This window comes from Haliaeetus albicilla, chromosome 14, assembly GCF_947461875.1.
Source record: "Haliaeetus albicilla chromosome 14, bHalAlb1.1, whole genome shotgun sequence".
Lineage (NCBI taxonomy): Eukaryota > Metazoa > Chordata > Aves > Accipitriformes > Accipitridae > Haliaeetus > Haliaeetus albicilla.
Window position 1 is genome coordinate 16,284,328 of NC_091496.1, and position 19,156 is coordinate 16,303,483.

The following is a 19,156-nucleotide window of genomic DNA, read 5'->3' on the forward strand; positions in this document are numbered from 1 at the left end:
GAAATACATCTGGGTGCCAAAAAAAATAGAATAAATGGCAACTTTCCCACATACCTCACAAGTATGTCCATCTGTATTTAGGTTAACAAATGAAAGTTGTGCTTTTTCTGTGTTCCCATTGCCTATCCAGACTCCTGCCTTCTTGCAGCTTTGATTGGCAGCTACCATGCACTCTGCTGTAGACGTGCTGGGTATTGAAACATACCTCATCAAACAGATAAGCTCTGCAGAATTCAGGATCTCATAAACCTACAAAGCAAGCCACAGCATGCACATGCTAATAACAATGGCTTATACAGTGATAAATAACAACCAATGGATAACAATGTTTTATGGAATATGGACAGAGTATCTCAGCAGGTCTGCTCATTTGTATTACCACTATTAATGAGCAATCTTTGTGCACTGAGCAACTTTACTTTGACTCTTACTTTTCTGTTAAAATTTCAGGAAGTCAATGGCGTTAAGGCATGTTTGAAAATGTCACCCATTTCAAAGAGCAATGCAAAGTGTGTAAGAGACAGTAGGTTTCAGATCCTCACCGCTGTTCCTCCTCTCACACACATGAACAGTGTAGGCTAACTGCACTGAAACTATATAACAAAGTCCTTTTTGCATGGCTCTAGTAAAGACCATGAAGTAATCTGAATCTCATTTCACTATGATTACTATACAGCAACACAGGGAAAAACAGCAGGCTAGAATAAATGGTTGGTACATTTGAATGGAACAGTTTATCCTGGATGGCAAGAGCAGGCAACATTTCATGGCTGTTTCAGTTCCAGAAAAGAAGAACAGAAAAAACCCTGTGCCTCTTACTAACTTAAATGTCCTATTCCTTTTTAGAAAGCACAATAACTTTGTGGTATCACAAAAATACAAATAAATACACTACGTAATACCTGGGAAGATGTTGGTCGTTCCTGAGGGTTTTCCTTCAAACACTTTCTAATTAAATTTTCAACTTTAGGCCAGGGGGCACACCCATATTCTTTGACAGGATCTAAAATGTAAAATTAGATAACTTCTTAACCAGCCTTTACCATAGTTCAGAAATTAGAGTTCTGAATAACTTTCTTCTTATTTTAAGAATTCATCTAACTTCTTACAGAGCTTCTCTAAGAAATATCATTCTCTTAAGTAAAACGTCAGCATGAACAGCTTGGAATTGCTCATCTGCCATTAAATGCCAGAGCATGAAATGCTAGAGGTAGAGTCCTTTTCATTAAAAGCAGTTAAAGCAAATGGATTTTGTTTTAACTTTTTCTTTAATGTCCCTATACCTGGGATTGAATGACAGATAAGTGTGAGCTGTGTTTTGATTAATGCTGACCATTCAATGGTATATCATTTCGGTCTGTAGTCTTTACAATTCCTGTGAACATTTTTTTCCCACATTTATTCTTGTGTTTGGGCAGAGTATATGGAATACAGATGAATTTCCAATAAAATGTATAGTTATTGAGATAAACAACTCTATATAGTATTTACGAGTTATAAAAGTTTAAATTCCCACTCAGTGCTTTGAATAGATATCTTATGACTATAAGTGCTGACCTCTCTAAGAACAAATCACTCGTGAATAATGACGCTTGTATTGCTTTTCCTTTTAGCTTATCATAAACCACAGCAGATATTCCAGTCCTACATTAGACAGAGGTAACAATAATGATAAATACCTGCAAATGAACATACTCTGGTCAGCAAATGATAGGCACTGTTTACTTGTGAGCTCAGCCAGCCCCTTTTTTGGTGGACATATATAAACGATGAGCATGCGCACATATGGAACTGTACTATCTCTAGAAACTAATACTTCTGATTATTTCATAGGGCTCATAATACAGAAAACAGCCAAATGGACAGCTGCACTCCAGAGAGTCATCAGTTCTTGGGATGGCCTCTTCACGGAGGGGGTTTAAATTGTCTGAGCTATGAATTGGACTATTCTCCTTAAGGAGTAGAAAAACGTATGAACTCTCTATATCTCCTAATGAAGCAGCCATGCCAGATTAAGTGGTATGGTTGCTGCCCTCTCCTAGATGGAGTGACCTTTCAGTCTTAAAGAATGTTTCATGAGTATATTCATAATTGCAGGGCAATAAATAAGAACGCCATGCATTAAGCTTGTAGTACTATAAAAATTCGACAGCTCTTTATGCAGAAATTGCCAAATACTGAGTTACACTGTCCAGCTGACTACATCACGTCCAGCCAGATAGCCTGTTTAATCTTCCTTCCAGCAGCCAACAACTACATATTGTAATGCAGATGGAATATGAAGAACGTTATGTAGCTGGGCAAGGACTTCACAATCTTGACAAGTTAAAAGGGAATTCCTATTTAAAACCTTTAGGGGTGGCTGCTCTATTAACGTAGTGGCATTTTTTTTTTTTTAATAAGATTATTTAAATATTTTTTAAGGGTTTAAAAAAGATTTAAAGATATGCAGCTTCTCAATAATGGATATTTTAACATAATGTATCATGATCAAAGAACAGAAGTGGAACTGTGTTTATATTAGTGCATGATATGCATTATCACAGTAATATGTAAGGGTCAAGTCCAGACATGGTATTAGAAGGTACCTTCAGCAACATCCATTTTAACTAGGTCTGGATAAAGTCCCAAGTATACAAAACCTCTATTTCTTTAGAAAAGGGAACCAGCTAGGTATCTTGAAATTGCAATAAAATTATAACCAACGTGATGTTGAATGGATGCCTATTTCTCACTATTTCAAAACCGCATGAAATTAGGAGAAGCTTTTAAAAATTGCTATTATTTAGCCTCCTCCTCTGATCACTGTCAGACACAACATAAAACATGAGAGGTATTATTTTTGGAGGAGGCAGGACAAATAGTCCACTTTCATGTTCAAACTTCAAGAAACAAGGCATACCTGGTAACTTTCCTTGTATTGCTAATTCATCAAATTCATTTGGAAACTTCAAGCCTTCCATTATTCTACCTCCTCCTGTTAAAATGTCATAGAGCAGCAAGCCAAATGAATAAACATCAGCTTGCTGATTGTAAATAACATTTCCTCTGGCCACCTCCGGTGCTCGAAATCCTGTAAATAAATCATTCATTAATAGTTATGATTCATACCAAGATGAAGCCATCTTTATCCTATTAAGAGCAAACACTTATTGATGAAAATGTCACAGGAAGAAAACCAAAAATGGCACACTATTTCTGGGTTGGCAGTAGTTTGCATGTGGCAGACCTCCAAAAATATCTCCAGTCAGTATAAAGGAAGGGGACAGCACATCAGTTACAGAGCTCCTGCACCATTACACACAAAATAATTCATTTATCAATGAATACTGAAAGTGAAGGGCAAGTCTGCAGTCTTTATTGAAGGCGTAACATTTAACACTTGAAGTCACACCCTCATGCACAATTTCCAAGACCTAAAGGCACCTTTGAAAGTTGTTGAATTGTTCAGTGCTTTAAAATGGATGCTAATATGTTCTCGCTAAAGTCAGGAAACAGTGCAGGTATTTATTACCTTTAAAAAAAATTAAGACCTACCTAAGCATTACTGAAAATTAAAAAACCAAACAATTTTAGCAGTATAATTTCAGTATCACAATAACCATACTAAAACAAGACAGAAAAAAAATTATAATGAATGCATGTAATTTAATTTGTTCTCTTTTTAAACCTTTAGCATACTCCTTGATTCTCCTAAAAGGGCTTAAAACATTAATAGGAAGAAAGGCCAAAAGGTATAAATCTGGCATCACAACTTGTAATACAATTAGGATTACATTTTGTGATTTTGATTACAGTATAGATTTGAGTTACTTCTTACAGACTACATGAAAAATATATTAGCTATTTTTTGATATAATGCACTGTAAACCAAAGCATTTTTCCATACCTGGTGTGCCTTCGGAGGTTTTTATTCCCATTCGGCAACAATACTGGGCAATGCCATAGTCAGCTATTTTTGCAATAACAGCTGAATTAGGATATAGGGTAAAGAGCAACACATTGTGAGGCTTTAAATCACGGTAGATGATCATTGCTGAATGCAGATACCTGTTAATCAAAAAAGTATTAATTGAAAGCATTCATAATTCAGGGATACATCTATACACACACTGAATGCATTATTCCCACAACAGTAAATCATGCTTTCAAATGTTAAATATTATGTGAAAAAATGTCAAACATCACCAACATGACACCGCCTTACTGGATATTGAGCTTAGAATTGTTCTGAAATACTATTTACTGGCACATAAACACTGCAGTGTTTTAGCACCAAGTCTCATCTGAAGTGTCACTGGCAGTTTGAAAACTGAATCTTAGAAGTTTAAGCTTCATTGGTCCCTGAGCTCCTTTGCAGGTTTTCTCATTTTTACAGTCACACTTAAATAGCTCCTGAGGACATTCACAGACTTTCAGAACTTTAAAAATGCACTTAATTAATTTCTTTGAGATTTTATTAAGAAATCAACAGCGACATAGAAATCTCACCCAGAGCTCTTGCTATTTCTCTACTTATATGAGCACCATTTGTTAGCAGAAAAAAACAGGTAACAAAAGTTTGTGTTATGTATCAGCTAATCAATCATAAAAATACAAGCATTTCTCTGACCCAGGGAATATTCTGCTTGAGATAAAAGAAAATACAAGCTTTTCATTTGCAGTATATTCTACTTGCAGCTGTATACTGTTTTTACAGCAACGCAGAAGTCATTTACCTTAAGCCATCAGCTACATGTAGAGCTATCCTGTGCTGAAGTGTTCTAGTTAAACTTGCATTGTCTTGTTGAAGCAAACGATCAAGAGATCCTTTAAGGGCTAATTCCATCACCAGCATCCGGGGACGGATTGCAGCAGCCAGCAGAGACACTAAACTAGGGTGATGGAGATGACAAAGCACTGCAAGCTCCTGTAAATTGTAAAATCAGATGAAATATTGCAAATAGCATAACTTCTGTAGCCCTGAAGTAAACTCAGAAATGTTTTGGAGTGAAGTCTTGCAATTTTCTTAAGCTTTTCAAGCTCTTCACTAGGGTTGGTATTCCAAAAGCAGCACTACAGAAAAAAAAGGCAATTTCTTACTTGTCTTAGGAGCCTGAGGGAAGTATGTTTATTGAAAATCTTTACAGCAACCTCTTCTCCACCATAGGATGCACGGTACACAGATCCAAACCCACCATCACCTTTTCAATGATAAAATTGAAAAGAAGATTAAAAACTGAGGGATATCAACAATTTCTCAAAAGAATAGCTGAAAGGGTCCAATTTTAAAATGTATGGATCATCCACTGTGTTAAGCTTCATGATCAGTAATCTAAACACACAAACCCCAGTGTCCTAGCATACAACTTAATGGAAAATTCCAAACTAAATAACCTGAAATTCAGAATACCTTAAAAAATACATTTCTACAAAAAGAAGTCTCTAGAATGTTTTCCATATGTTGCAGAACTGACTTCAATAGATTTGTTTACATAAGCTCTGTAAAAAACCCCTACAAAATAATGTTTACCCAAGAGAAATTCAGGAGCTTCATCAAATTCCAGCTCATCATTGTTCAACATAATATTTCTAGGCAAATCAGCCAATATCAGATCAGGAGCAATCTGAGCTATTGGAATGGTATGTCTTGGTTGATCTGGATTTACCAAAAGGTCACCTAAGGAAAACAAATGAGACAAAAAAAAAAAAAAAGGTAGCCATCATTCAAAAGGCACCGAAAGGTACATGGATCTCTGTGAGTGCATATGATCAATGTACCTAAAATTAAATTCATATACGCACATGTGTATATATATATACATGCACACACACACATAAACGTATATATATACATGTAAATATATGGAACAGAACACTAATTAAGTTTGCCATTCAACTTAATATATCTTACATGTTTAAGTGTTTTCAAGGTTCTGTATATGTACCAATCAAATGTGATAGCAAGTGTCGCTATGTAATAACACCAAACTAACCAAGGGATTATTTTTCTGTCTATAAAAAGAAAGAATTCTGTTAGTATGTAGAATGTCATCCTGAATACCGCCTTTTAAGAAAGAATTCTGTTAGTATGTAGAATGTCATCCTGAGTATTGCCTTTTAAATTACTGTTGTATGTGGTCCAATCAAAAGATCTACTACCAGTTTTACTATGTTGTGGATTCAATTCCATGAATGAAGTTGTATGATCGGTATCACAACAAAATAATTCTTTTCATTATTGCCATTTATACATAACTATACAGACTAGCTGCAATCTGTCCCATATTCTATACTTATACAGATGGCTCTTACATAAGAAAAAGAACAAGTTGCTTTTGAGTTATACTGTAATTATTTCCTACAGAAATGAAACGTTTTTAAGTAACATGAAATATCCAAATGTTATAAAGGGGATGACATATAATATTTATCTACATACAAGTGTAGCTCTATATAGCTCATATGGCATAAATATATACCTTCTTCAGCTTTTTTAAGTAAGTCATCAAGTAGTATTTTTTGGTGTTCTTCACCATCCTGAAAGCTGTACAGAGCCCATTTCTTCAACAGTGTTTCCCCTTCACCACATACATCTATATCCAGCAAACCTGGAAACCATTCTTCCATAAGAGAATCTATGTGATCCACAACTTGCCCCAAAAGGATGCACCCTTTAAGAAACCAAAAGAGGGAAATTACAGACTCAATCTGCCATACTTGTAATTACAAAGCTAAACTCTACATTCCAAAGGCAAAAGCACAACAAACCAAAATGCCAAGCTGCAATCAAAGTGGAGCAAAAATCAGGCTCAGGAATAATTAACCTTTTCTGCAAGAAGGTGCTGTAATTTTCAAAAAACTGTCGGGGTTGTTGTCAAATACTGCTGATTCCACTAGACAATACGCTTCAGGAGACCAATTCAAGTAGATGCCTTGTCTCCAATACATTCTGTTAGGACGAAGAGCTCGCTCTAGAAAATACAAAATTAGATTAAAAACCTGATCTCCAATAGGAATGTCATATTTTAAAATATTCAGAATAATTCATGGTACTTTAAATATTTAATTGTGATTGTAGGTTTATGCCTACCCAAATAACAAACAAAATAAAGGCTACAACTTTGTAGACAGAATAGCCCCACAAAAGCTGACTATATGTCAACCAGCGTTCAGTTCTGTTAAGGCATATCCACAAACTAAATATTTAATCAGATGGTAAATCATGTAGCAGGTGATGCATGTAGGGATTACAGAAATGCGTAGGTACATTCAGGTTCAAACACAGAATATCTTAGGCAACATATGAAAAAAACTCAGCAATTTGATCTTTTCCACTATCATACACTCATGAAATAGCAAGATGTGACTGGAATTCTATGCTCAGGGGAAAACTGAATGCCAGAAGAGCAGGCAGTTCTAAATCATATTTGTAGAGCATTAGCAATGCATATTTTTCATACTTTACTCGTCACCAGTATTGATAAATCACACATTAAAAACCCAAAGATTAATGAAATTGCAAAGTTGAGCAGACAGATCTCATGTCAAAGCACAGAATTACTGGAAAAAAAATTAGACAACCCCCTCTCCCCTGCCCTTCTGATAAAAGCAAAGTTTTTAGACTTTCATAAAGGGAGAATCAATGAACCTGAAGAAAAGCAGTTTGTATTTCTATGTGGAAGACACATCCTTTCCTGTATTCTTTGTAAAAGCAAATGGCAATGTTGCATAAGTATAAGGATTTCCTCCATCTCTAGCATGTGACAGAGAAATAGCTGGCTTACAACCTTCACTTTCTTTTGCACACCACTGTAAAGATCAGGCACTGTCTATTCCTGGATATATCTAAGTTACAAAAATGACCACTGCTCTTTTTCTCACATTTGTGAAGTGGCCAGAAATTAGGTAAAGCAAAACAATGTTGGGGATTAGAGCTTTAACATGTAGGTGTTGGCATTCGAAGCAAACATGCTCACTATTGCTTTTGGAGATAAAGATTTGTACCTCTTCCTGACAGCATGTAAGGTGATATTTCAAGCAACCTGTTGATCAGCCTGGACCAAAATCCCATAGGAAAGTATGGCATCTCATAAAGCCTGATGATAATTTCCGAATTTTCACAGTGGGGAAGTTCTATAACAGGTCTGTGATCAGACAAACTGAAAGAATAAAAATATTAGACAGTAATTGAATGATGTAATTTATCCAAACTGACTGATGACATACATTATTATGTAAAATGTATTATTTATTAATGAATGAATGATTCAAATGATCAGGGAGCAGACAGATAATGTATTTGCTTATTCTACTTGCTTGTGCTAAAGTGGAGTTCTGCTGTAATTTAACCCCAGCAGAACCTCACTAACAATCATTAGATATTGAATGTAAATGTGAAAAAAACCTGAGACACATAAAAGGCAAGTAAGGCATTCAGATAAAATCTTCCTATCCCAGGACTTTGAAGAATGCAGAAGCTCTAACCAATACAACCATGCAACACACTCTCCATTAAGGAACATAAGCATTATTAAACACATTAGGGAAATCTGTAACTGAGGCAGAGAAACTGTGTTACCTGCTGCAGATAAAGCAAAAAGACCGCATTAAAATTCATAACACTTTTTTGTCACCACATTGAATAACTAGACTGTTTGGAAGAGATACTGTCTCTGAGTAACTTGACTGTGGTTCGCACTCCAAGCAAACAGGCTATAGAAATTCACGGTTATCTTTCATATTGCAATAAATATCTGTAATGCTGGCACATACTGCAATGTAAAGCTAAATTATAATCTTCCTGTTGTAGTCTCAAAGCATGGTAACTGTAAAAGAAATACTATCCTCATAAAGCATTTTATCATTTATAGATTCAATTTACCTACCGTGCTAATATGATGTAAGCTTTATCTGCTACAAGGTCAGCTTAAGATGTCTCTGAAAGCATTACTAAAATGTAGTGTACTAAGTATATATCATGCTTTCATATACCGAATTGCTTTGATGATCAGTTAAACTAGTTAGCCTGATGGGAGGTTTTTATTTTGATTGATCTCTATGGCTGTCATTTGTGGGTTTATCTCTTTGCTTACCTGCTTGGGATTAGTAGTTGATCCTCTCCTAATGGCAAAGCAATCTGAAACTTTTCTAGAAGCTTGAAGTATTGTGACATGTAGATCTTGGGAAACCTGCTCTTCTTTAAAAGGAATTTTTCCACATCTGAACGCTTTACAATTCCCTTAGGATATTTAGAAAAGCCTTCCACTTTCACCATCAGAATCTTTCCAAAAAAGTAAAACAATTTCAGGTGTACAGTCATAATGAGATTGCATTTTCCTGACAAACTTTGTTCCCTGAAATATTTGGTAGCCTATTATTTAGGGGGAAAAAATAAGACTCCATTTCACAGTGAAACCAAACTTTTCCATAATGCTAGCCAGCAAGAAGACAGCAGTGAAAAAACTTAACCTGTCCAAGCCACTTGTGTGCTACCATTCTTCAGTAGCTTTCACTGTGTGTTGTGATCTTCTAGATCTTTTCTCACTCTTAATCCCACCAACTTTAAAGACTCAAACTTACGTTTTTGCCATCCCATTTCCTGCACTGAATGAAAGTAAAGCTTCAGAGGTTAGGAAATCTGAATATATATAAAAAATATTGAGTGTTTCTAAATCAACATTTCAACAACGGTTTCACTCAAGCAGTCAGTCTGCTACTCTCCCATCCCAACATGTGAATCCATATCACTCACTTTCCTCTGCCATCACTACCAAGCCCACAATGACCCTTCTTCCCCCATTCTTACTACTTTAATCAAACGCTCCAGCTTTCATCTCAACCTATTGCAACATATTGCAGGATTACTTTGCATCTGTGGGGTTTTTCTATTCTACATATATTCTTGTGTCCGATGCAATTTAAATGATACTGGACATTGCAGTGTAAGAACGTAGAACCACTGAGACAGTTGTCTAGAAAGCAAAGGAAACAGAAAGAGCCAGGTAAACCAATCTGGGCCCTGAGAAAATTCTAGATCATGAAACAGTAAAGTAATGGTAAAGAAGAATCACTGATAAGTTACAGTGGTTTCAGACAGGCGAAAAAGTTCCATGAATGTAGATACAAAAACTAATCAGAGTCAAACCTGTGCCATGATTTTACATAGCCACTTAGGATCTACAAAATACAGATCTCTTAGCTGTAGTGCTGGGTCTTGAAAATGAAGAAGTACACCTGCGCAAAGAATATTGTAATTAGCAATGCATTTCTCAAGCTCCATATTAAGCAAAGTAAACAGTCCACTCTGGGCTGTTTTTCTTATGTGACTTGACATAAGCAATTTGAATAATACAGCTATTGAATTTATGTCAATATCTCAGGAGAGTATAATGCAATCACAGTTTGTTCAGCTTTACCTTTATTTTCAGATGTTTTGTTAGATTTGTAATCTGACTTGTTTTTTTGCGAAGCAGCTATGCTCTGTGTGGTTTATTAGGTAATCTTATGAAGTCTGCATGGCATTTGAGATAAGCTGTCACATGTATTCATCTAACCGCTGTTCTATTCAAGCTATTACAGCAATTGCATCTTTCTTCAGAAACCGTACTATCTAACCAGCAGGTACGATGTTTTCAAGGAGGGCTAAGAGATTAAATTGTTACAGTAGTGATCCTTTATATCATGGAATTCCTTTGACATAACAACCTGGATTATCAAATGACTGTTACCTAACCTCAAGCATTTCAGCTCAACACTTTATGGCAACCTTGTGCAAGATATAAAAATGCATAGAGGTCTGTCTGCTGCAGATTTGCAACAAAGTGCTAACAAACATACACTGAAGATAATATTTTACCTGATTCATTAAGAAAGTGAACTGCGTGAGGGAGTTCATTTTCATCCAATTGTAACTGGCTTTCTTGTACCAGTTCCAGTAAACGTTTCTGATCAATCACAGGAAATTCAACTGGGACATTTTTACGTTCCAGCAAAATTCTCTTCTCCAGCTCCAAGTAGCTGTCAGGAATTAGCTGACCGACCACTGGTTGATCTCTGATCTGTATAATTAGGAATAATAATCTTAAATGTATTAATTTATTCATGTGAAATGCAGACAATAAAACTAAGATGTAAGCTGGGTATGTCCACTCAATAGTAGCAGTGAGAAGGAACAAGAACACTCTTTTATTGACTAGCATGGTTTCTGAAAGGTAGATTCTTTCAGAATTATAATATGAATATCTTTCTATTAATAAATACTCAAAGAAAATATTTCCATATTACACGTAAATAAAAAATAAAAAATTATGTCATCTCAGAAGACATCATTTCAAAGAGAAGCTTTGATTTGAAGTAAAAGGAAAATATTCACTATATGAACAGATGATGTCATACATCTCAGGTTAACACAAGACAATAGGCAAATGAATAAAAAAAAAGATACCTTTTGTAATCTGTAATATCTCTAGACATGTCTTTAGATAAACTGGGGGGAAAAGGGTAGTAGCTCAATTAAAAGTCTCCACTGCTGATAGTCAGTGGTCAAGAGGATCAGCTTAAGATGATCTTAAGAGGAGAGGAAGAAATAAATTTAGCCAAGTTAGTGACACTTACGGGAAACAGAGTTGGGTGCTTTGCCCCTGTTCCTGACCAGGTTCTTCATTCTCCATAGGTGCTAAGCTAGTAATTTTTTTGAGGAAATGGGAAACAATTTTCCCAACATTTCCAAATTGGCTTCTTAGTTTGTAATCTTCCTCTCAAAGAAGTTAAACACCAATGCACTGTGGTATTTTTATGTGCCAAAAATGTAATTAGTACCTTGTGAAAATGTTATTAGTACCTTGTGTAATTTCAAAGGCTCAGAGCACTTGATGACAAAGTTGAATACTTAACTCATTTTGCCTAACTTCTAAGCAGGTGCCTTATAACACTCCTTTCACAGTGTCTACATTATTTATGGAAACTACCTCCTTTCCTTCAGGCCACCTTACATTTTTGTAGAAGTTTAAACATCAGTTTAAGTCATAGTCGCAAGAGATGTGGATGTTACAGGAACAATTTTTAGGTCCCTAAGAGTGAAATGTTTTCAAAAAGCAGAACTTCTCCTGAGTGTTGAAGAAGTACAGTGAAATATAGGGCTACATATACCTTTACAAACACCAGCTCTATTCATGCCTACTGGATGTATGAGAAGTGGAATTAATCCATTCCATCTGAACAGGCCACTTCATTGCCTCTTAGCACTGGTTAGCTATTCCTTGAACTGTGGAATGAAGTTAGGCATAGTATGGATGTGGCTAAGCTGCTAGTTTCTGAGAAACAAGAGGTGTGTGCACTCTTTCTCTCCTTTGTAACACCATTAGTGTGAGGCTGGTCATAAATACAGCATTTGCTCTATAAAATCTTCAAAGCAGTAATTCAGAAGAAATTTGGGCTCTGCTATGGTTTATGAAGTTCTGCCATTGACTTCAGTAGCACAGGACATCACCTTTTCTCTTTAACATGTTTTGACACTGCACAACTGATATCGTATAAATGAAAAAATAAAAATATGTATATTTTTTTTGCTACAGATTGGATCCTGTCTTTCTATAAGCTCCATGCCTGTGCTAGTCTCTTCATGCTTGTGATTCACATTTAGAGCTTCATGTTGTGGCTACGGAGATAGCAGGGAATGAGTGGTAGGGATGACTTTGGAGACAACAGAACTATGAGTGCAGATTCTCCAGTTCAGGAGGATCATTCAGTCCAAGGGGTCTTCTTTTCCTGCTTTAATTCACTTTCCTCTTTCTAGAAATGGTTTCACACTATGTAAAATGAAATCAGTAAATGGAGAATTAGTTGACTTTCAGAAATCACAAAATCTTATTTTCTGGTCCCCATAGATCTTGCAATACTTATTATTGCAATTACATGTTGCCATCCAACAACAACCAGTTTTTGATCACATTTCTTCCTAAGAAAAAGATGGCCTGTTTTTAATTAAAAATATTCTATTTATGGCCCTAGTGATTGAAAACATAACTTAGCTGAGATTTTTACTAGGTTGCTTTTTTTGGCAGAAAATGAAATGAAAACAAACCTGGTGATCTTCCTTCATTATTTTTCTGTGTGTAACATTTTATAGAAGGCAAGATGAGTTTGCTATCACACTAAAAATGTATTTAATTATGTGTTAATTAATGTTTAAAAATATATTTACTTAACTAAAACTAGAATGTTTTCAACATTATGAACAGTAGGTATCTTACCTTGAAATGAAGACTTTCCTTTATTATGATTTTCCGAAGTCTGATAATGGAATCGGATTCTTCCGTAGCATTCACAAAGTGATAATCTTGGATTGCTGGGAAGCCTCGCTTATTCAACAGCTCTCTAGTAATTTTACTCATGCAGGCCTTACGTTGCATTTCATCAGAAACATCTAAATGAGTGCCAACAAGAATGACGGGCGATGTTGAAGCTCGAGCCTATTATTAAGATCCATACAGTTGATTAACTCAATAGTGAATGTTGATGTTATTGTTTTATATCCACATAAAATGCGAACAATTTAGTCAAAACAATCAATACAATGAAAAAAGCAACCATTTCTCCCTCTTTAAATATACCTCTTTTAAATAAGTTTGAAATCTGAAATACGATGTCATGTCTTTATCCAGAGTAAGTTTAAACTGCAATCCCACATAATAGCCTTGACTGGATAAGGCAGTAAAAATGCATCAGCCTATAAATATGAAACATATTTTTTAACACACAGAGAGCAGTCTATTTCCAAATAGAAATATTAAAAAATCAGCTTTTTCTAAAAGGAAGCAATATAGATCTGGATTTCATACTTTGCAGATTAATTGCAAATTAATTGTCAACTTGTCATTGTCAGTAAGATAGAGGGACAACTATTTTTCATTAAAAATGCCGAACAAAATAGAAAAGCAAAGGGTACTCTGCTAGTTGTCACCAGAACAGTGCAGCAATGAAACACCAGTGAGTACTGCATAGCAAAGGAGAACACATCAGAAATGGTCTTCATCAACACTAAACAGACTGTAAGTCTCTGTCCTGTATCACTGCTCAAGGTGAAAAGAGTGAAAAAGATGAGTTTAACAAACAGGATCAGTATACAAAATCTTTATGTAATTGCATTGCCCAGCCACGGCTAACCATCATACAAAAGGAAAAGACAAGTAATGCTCACCATGGGGTGATTCCATCAAATGAAAATAAAACACATAGAGCAAAAGAAAAATATATAGGCAGATTCTCAGACCAATTTCCCTACCATAGTCCTGGAATCATCCCTATTAACAATAGGATGCTAAGCATGCACTTAACAGCATGATTTCAAACCTGCATCTAGTCAGTTTAACATTAGCCAAATTCTGATTTCTGCAGAATATACAATGGCATAAAAGAAAAAGCAGGTTTAACTCATCATCTGTTTAATAATACCCATTTCTTATTTTTATCAGTCAGTTAAAAATATTGCCAGAACATACAAACTATTATTTTGCAAATCACTCTGACCATTTTAAGAACAAAATGGTGCTAATCATGTCTTTGTATGTCTACAAATATTTTCATATCCAATATATGATTACTTCAGCTCTTGTTTCATCTTACTATTTTTATTTGCTGAAGAGCTTCTTTCCTCTTCCCCTGTCTAAAAATATTTGTGGTTAATTTTCTGTTCACCAACAGCTCCCTGGAAAGTGGAATTCCATTGTGTATATATCTATGGCTTACCTTGATGTTAAAAAGCCATGGCTTCATAGCATCCACCTCTGCTTGTCCTTTGCTGAGATCATAAACAGCGAGATATAAAGCTCTTTGGGTCATAAAATGAGGATGGGTACTGTAGAATTCCTCTTGTCCTAATGATAAAAAATTTCCACTGTTGAGTACTTCCCTCATGGAATATCTTCAGATAAGGCAGGAGAACACTTATTCTCAGATCACTAATCCACAAATGAAATCAGTGCTTACAGAAAATTGTCTAAATTGACAGGAGGCCTGTAATAAGTATGAATTTTAGGTAGGTACTCTGTAGTAGCTCATTGACTGAAGTGTAGTGTTGAAGTATGTAAGCTAGTTTTAAATCAAGAAGTGTAAGATTTAACAACTAGATAAACATGGTTGCTGCAAAGACAATTTGAAAGGTCATGATTCTTTTAAAACTCCAGTATTTCTCCCTCACTCTTTCCTTCCCTTACTTTCTTCTTCCCTCCCTTTCTCCTATCCTTTCAGCAACTTCAAAATAAGACTCCTAAGTTCGCATGATTAAGCACTTAAAATCACAACGGAAGCTGGACATTCAGCTTTAATTCTGCTCTTCTGTGCTTATCCATTGTGATATAGACTGTATTTAAATGATCGTGGACCAATGTTTAAAAATAACTTTTCTATAGCCTAAAATACCCCTGAATTTTAGAAGTGCTTCTGGAGTCCCCCAAACTTAGAAAGTTTTCCAAAGTCCAAAGTTTAAAGTCACCCCCTAAGTGCTTTGTTTTCTGTGACATTACGAAACGGTGATACTGTAGAGCCTAGAGAGACTCAGACTATAAAAGGGAGAAACAGTTGAGTGGAAGATGACTCTTCTGGTGACTGATTACAAGCAGTTTCTTACTATTCTGAAATGACAGTTCTAGAGTGCTATGGTTGAAACGAGGGGTCAGACCACATTTGGTGATGAGAAATTCCTGGGGCCTTATGTTAAATTTGAGAGATTATCTGCCAATTTACAGAATTCACTAATATAGAAGTGGTTACTTGACTTTTGGTGTAAATTTGCATGATTCTACTGTCCAGAATTCAAAATTTCACAGGCTGACTCTAAGTAATGCATTACTGTGTTAGAAAAGAAAATAGTAAAGGACAATAAGCTCTTGAAATACCTCCAAAATCCCACACATTTAATATAAGCTCTTTCTTCATTTTGCCTTTCCCTTGAATGATCCAGTCTTTTACATCAATGCCTACTGTAGCTTTTGGAGAGCCCAATTCTGTTCGTTTGCACTTCATTAGTTGTTGTAGCAGGGTGGTTTTCCCACTGCCAGTGTTTCCAACAATCATGAGCTTCATTCTGTTATAAGGTACAGCCTTCTTCAGTCGTTGTTGAAGAAATCTGGCATAAAAAAGTTTGCAGAACTCATAGAAGTGTATAATAAGGAAAATATCAACAGAACACAAGATCATACCATTTTCTTCAAATTTTCAGTATCTGTTTGACGTTACTGGGATTTTAAGTCTATTCTAATTCCTGACTTGAAAGTTAAAGCTTAATTCAGAATGTGTCTCTTTATTTTGTAAATAAAACAGAAACATATGAGAAATAATTGGTAAGCACCATTTATTGCATGGTTTATAGAAGCACCAAATTCAAGAAGTAATACTATTATAGTCTAAATCGCTATAATCTATTTTATGTGTGCGTTGATATATGATACCTTCCATAGAGTAGCATGCTGGAATTCATACGACAAACCAGCATGTCTTTTCAAAAGAATATGTTCTTTTCTTAATGCTTACTGCATATCCCGAGAAAGCAAAACAAGAATATTCAAGAACAATAGGGCAACAAACCTGATAATGTCTCTGGCTTTGAATCCCACATGTTTGAAGTCTAAATTAAGATGGAGTCCTTCCAAAGGAAGATCCCAGATTTTGGACAGTCTTCCCATTTCATCTGGAAAGAATCTCAAATCGGGATTATGACTTACATCCAGAGAAGTCAAATTCTCTAGGAAGCCAATCTGAGGAGGAATCTAAATAAAAGAACATTGAATGGGCAATTAAATGTTTAAAAAAAAAAAAAAGTATGAGCATGAATACATTAATGTTTAACAAAACTAGGTATTATTTTTACCGCTGTAGTTTAACTTTTTTTAGTAAACAGGCCTAATATTCCACACTAATAGACAAGGACCTCATAATGAATTCATTATACAAACTGATTATATGACACATTCCAGACAGAAAAACTTAATAGAATATGGTGATTTTCATTCACAGGAAGTACTATTTGCACTAACATATCATTTCATTAATAGAATTTACAATTTTATGAGAAGTGATATGAAAATCAAATGAACATTGAAAAACTGCATTAAATTGAAAAGTGATTTCATTTTCTTTAGGTAGAATCTTACACTTTACCTCCTTTAACTTGTTGTGGGACAGGTGTAGCTTTTCTAGCCTAGACCATGCACATGCCTTTTCACTTAAGTCCAAGACGTCTATTTGATTATAATTAAATAACAGCTCCCTTAAGTTTAATGATTTCCAGTGCATTGGTCCAGGCAGGCTTATGATCTTGTTTTGGCTTAAATCTACTGATCGCAAACTAAAAACATGAAATAAAAAAAAAAAGAAGTTAGCAAATGAAAAAAAAACCCTGAGATTAACTGGAACTGTATTAATTTTTAATAAATAAACAAATAGATTAGATATCAGAACAGACAGTTTTCTGACAGCAATGTACATAAAAGATAGAGAATTACTACTACAAGCAAAAGTAAGATGATATTATAAGTAGATCTTCACTACCTCAGAAAAAATTATAAGAAAATATATATGATTGATTCAGTATAATATTCTTTCAATGTATTTGTGAATGAAATTGCCTGGTCATGAAAATAAACATCCACACTATACTGTGTGTGTAAGTTTCAGATAGTAAATGAAAGAGTCACTTTAAATAAGTGTACATATTAGGATAATAGTCCACTTCCTTCTTTCTACAATTTGCAGACATGCATGGCTCTGTTCACATTAGTAGAAGACACAGATAAACATGGTTCACACTCCTGTAGTGCACAACTAATGTAATACTAATATGTATTTTCATGTGCTTTTTTATAAATCTCAAATTAAAAAAAAAAGCAATGGGGAACTTCCTGGTATTATCAACTTTCTAGAACCCAAGATTCCACTTATAAACTATGGAGCCCCACTAGGTGATCTGAACTGCTCTCTTTCTTGCTCCTAACTTAGGAAACTAACACCAGATGCTATGGCTACCTCACTTATCAGAATGTTTCTATGAATATATGTTTGTAAATACATGTATGTGCATAAATTACATAGTCCAACTACACATGCATTTAAGAACTACATAAAAAAGAACATTTCATTCCCGTAAGTCATCTGTTGGACAAATATGCTGTTTATGTACTGTGGAAAATGAAGCATGCAAAAAATCCATGCAACTCCTTATTGTCTGGGCTGGGAGATGTAGAACCTGAAAGCTGCATCTTTTTCAACATATCCATTAAATTTGCTGCTGTGAATATAAATGTTAGCATGCTGAATCAGTGTAATATCATGTTGATAATGACATGCTCTATGTAAATTTGATTAATGTAAGTTCACAAATCTATGGATCTGCCCTCCCCATAGTGCCATCAGCACTCACATCTACCCACATCTATCAGATAACTGATCTGATCATCCCTTCCAAGCACTCCTTCCACAATCTGATTCTAGTGACCTGTTAAGGTCAGTAACTTGTATAAAAAATAAAGTCTGATTTTCACATGAGTAATGCTTTGAAGGTATACCAAAATAAATGTCACATGCATCTTTATCACAATTCTATCTAGAGGAAGTGTCACTCTTTGAGAATAAATATCTTGTGATATTTGGGAAGTGAAAAACTAATCTCAGTAGCCTTGTGCAAAAGTCTGCAGAACTTCTTGAAAAGGAAAAATTGCCAGTATCTTTTTACTGTTGGTTTCAAGAAAATAATAAAATTATTCTGGTCTTCTCAGCAAGAACTGTCAGCTTCAGCAGTCAAGCAATATATTCTCAATAACAATGATTTGAATCTGAGGAATAGAATTTCTCAAAACAATGAAGAAAACATGACTGATTTGTCTTCAGTTAAAAGCTACTACATTTTGGATTTAACCTGTTAGAATATTTCCTGAAAATCAGTAAAACATGCAGAACTTTTTGCTTAACAAAGGTCTTGCCATCAGATTTTCTTCATCAAGAACTTGTCATTAACTTCAATGGATAAAATAGTAACTTACTGTGGTAGAAGAAGAATTGCTTCTGGAACATTAATAAAATGATTTTGGGATAATTTTAAGGTTGTTATGCTGGATGACAAGTCAGGTATTATTTCTAGAGCAGAAAAAGAGGTTAATCCTATTACTTTTCAGAACTGTTCAAA

The 19,156-nt window shown here is 35.0% G+C and overlaps 1 protein-coding gene across 2 annotated transcripts in view; it reads right to left on the bottom strand.

The window, feature by feature from the left end:
- LRRK2 (leucine rich repeat kinase 2) overlaps nt 1-19,156 on the bottom strand; it is a 71,320-nt gene that overhangs the window by 12,098 nt on the left and 40,066 nt on the right. For both annotated transcript variants that reach the window (XM_069801853.1, XM_069801854.1), the window contains exons 26-44: nt 19,014-19,107; nt 17,137-17,323; nt 16,564-16,745; nt 15,876-16,105; nt 14,728-14,855; nt 13,233-13,451; nt 10,838-11,039; nt 10,127-10,215; nt 9,075-9,262; nt 7,987-8,141; nt 6,807-6,953; nt 6,462-6,653; nt 5,513-5,659; nt 5,083-5,183; nt 4,719-4,909; nt 3,890-4,050; nt 2,903-3,073; nt 903-1,003; nt 55-249 (exon numbers count right to left, since the gene is read on the bottom strand). In XM_069801853.1, the coding sequence (XP_069657954.1) occupies nt 55-249; nt 903-1,003; nt 2,903-3,073; nt 3,890-4,050; nt 4,719-4,909; nt 5,083-5,183; nt 5,513-5,659; nt 6,462-6,653; nt 6,807-6,953; nt 7,987-8,141; nt 9,075-9,262; nt 10,127-10,215; nt 10,838-11,039; nt 13,233-13,451; nt 14,728-14,855; nt 15,876-16,105; nt 16,564-16,745; nt 17,137-17,323; nt 19,014-19,107 (3,080 nt within the window). The remainder of the gene's footprint in view (nt 1-54; nt 250-902; nt 1,004-2,902; nt 3,074-3,889; nt 4,051-4,718; nt 4,910-5,082; nt 5,184-5,512; nt 5,660-6,461; nt 6,654-6,806; nt 6,954-7,986; nt 8,142-9,074; nt 9,263-10,126; nt 10,216-10,837; nt 11,040-13,232; nt 13,452-14,727; nt 14,856-15,875; nt 16,106-16,563; nt 16,746-17,136; nt 17,324-19,013; nt 19,108-19,156) is intronic.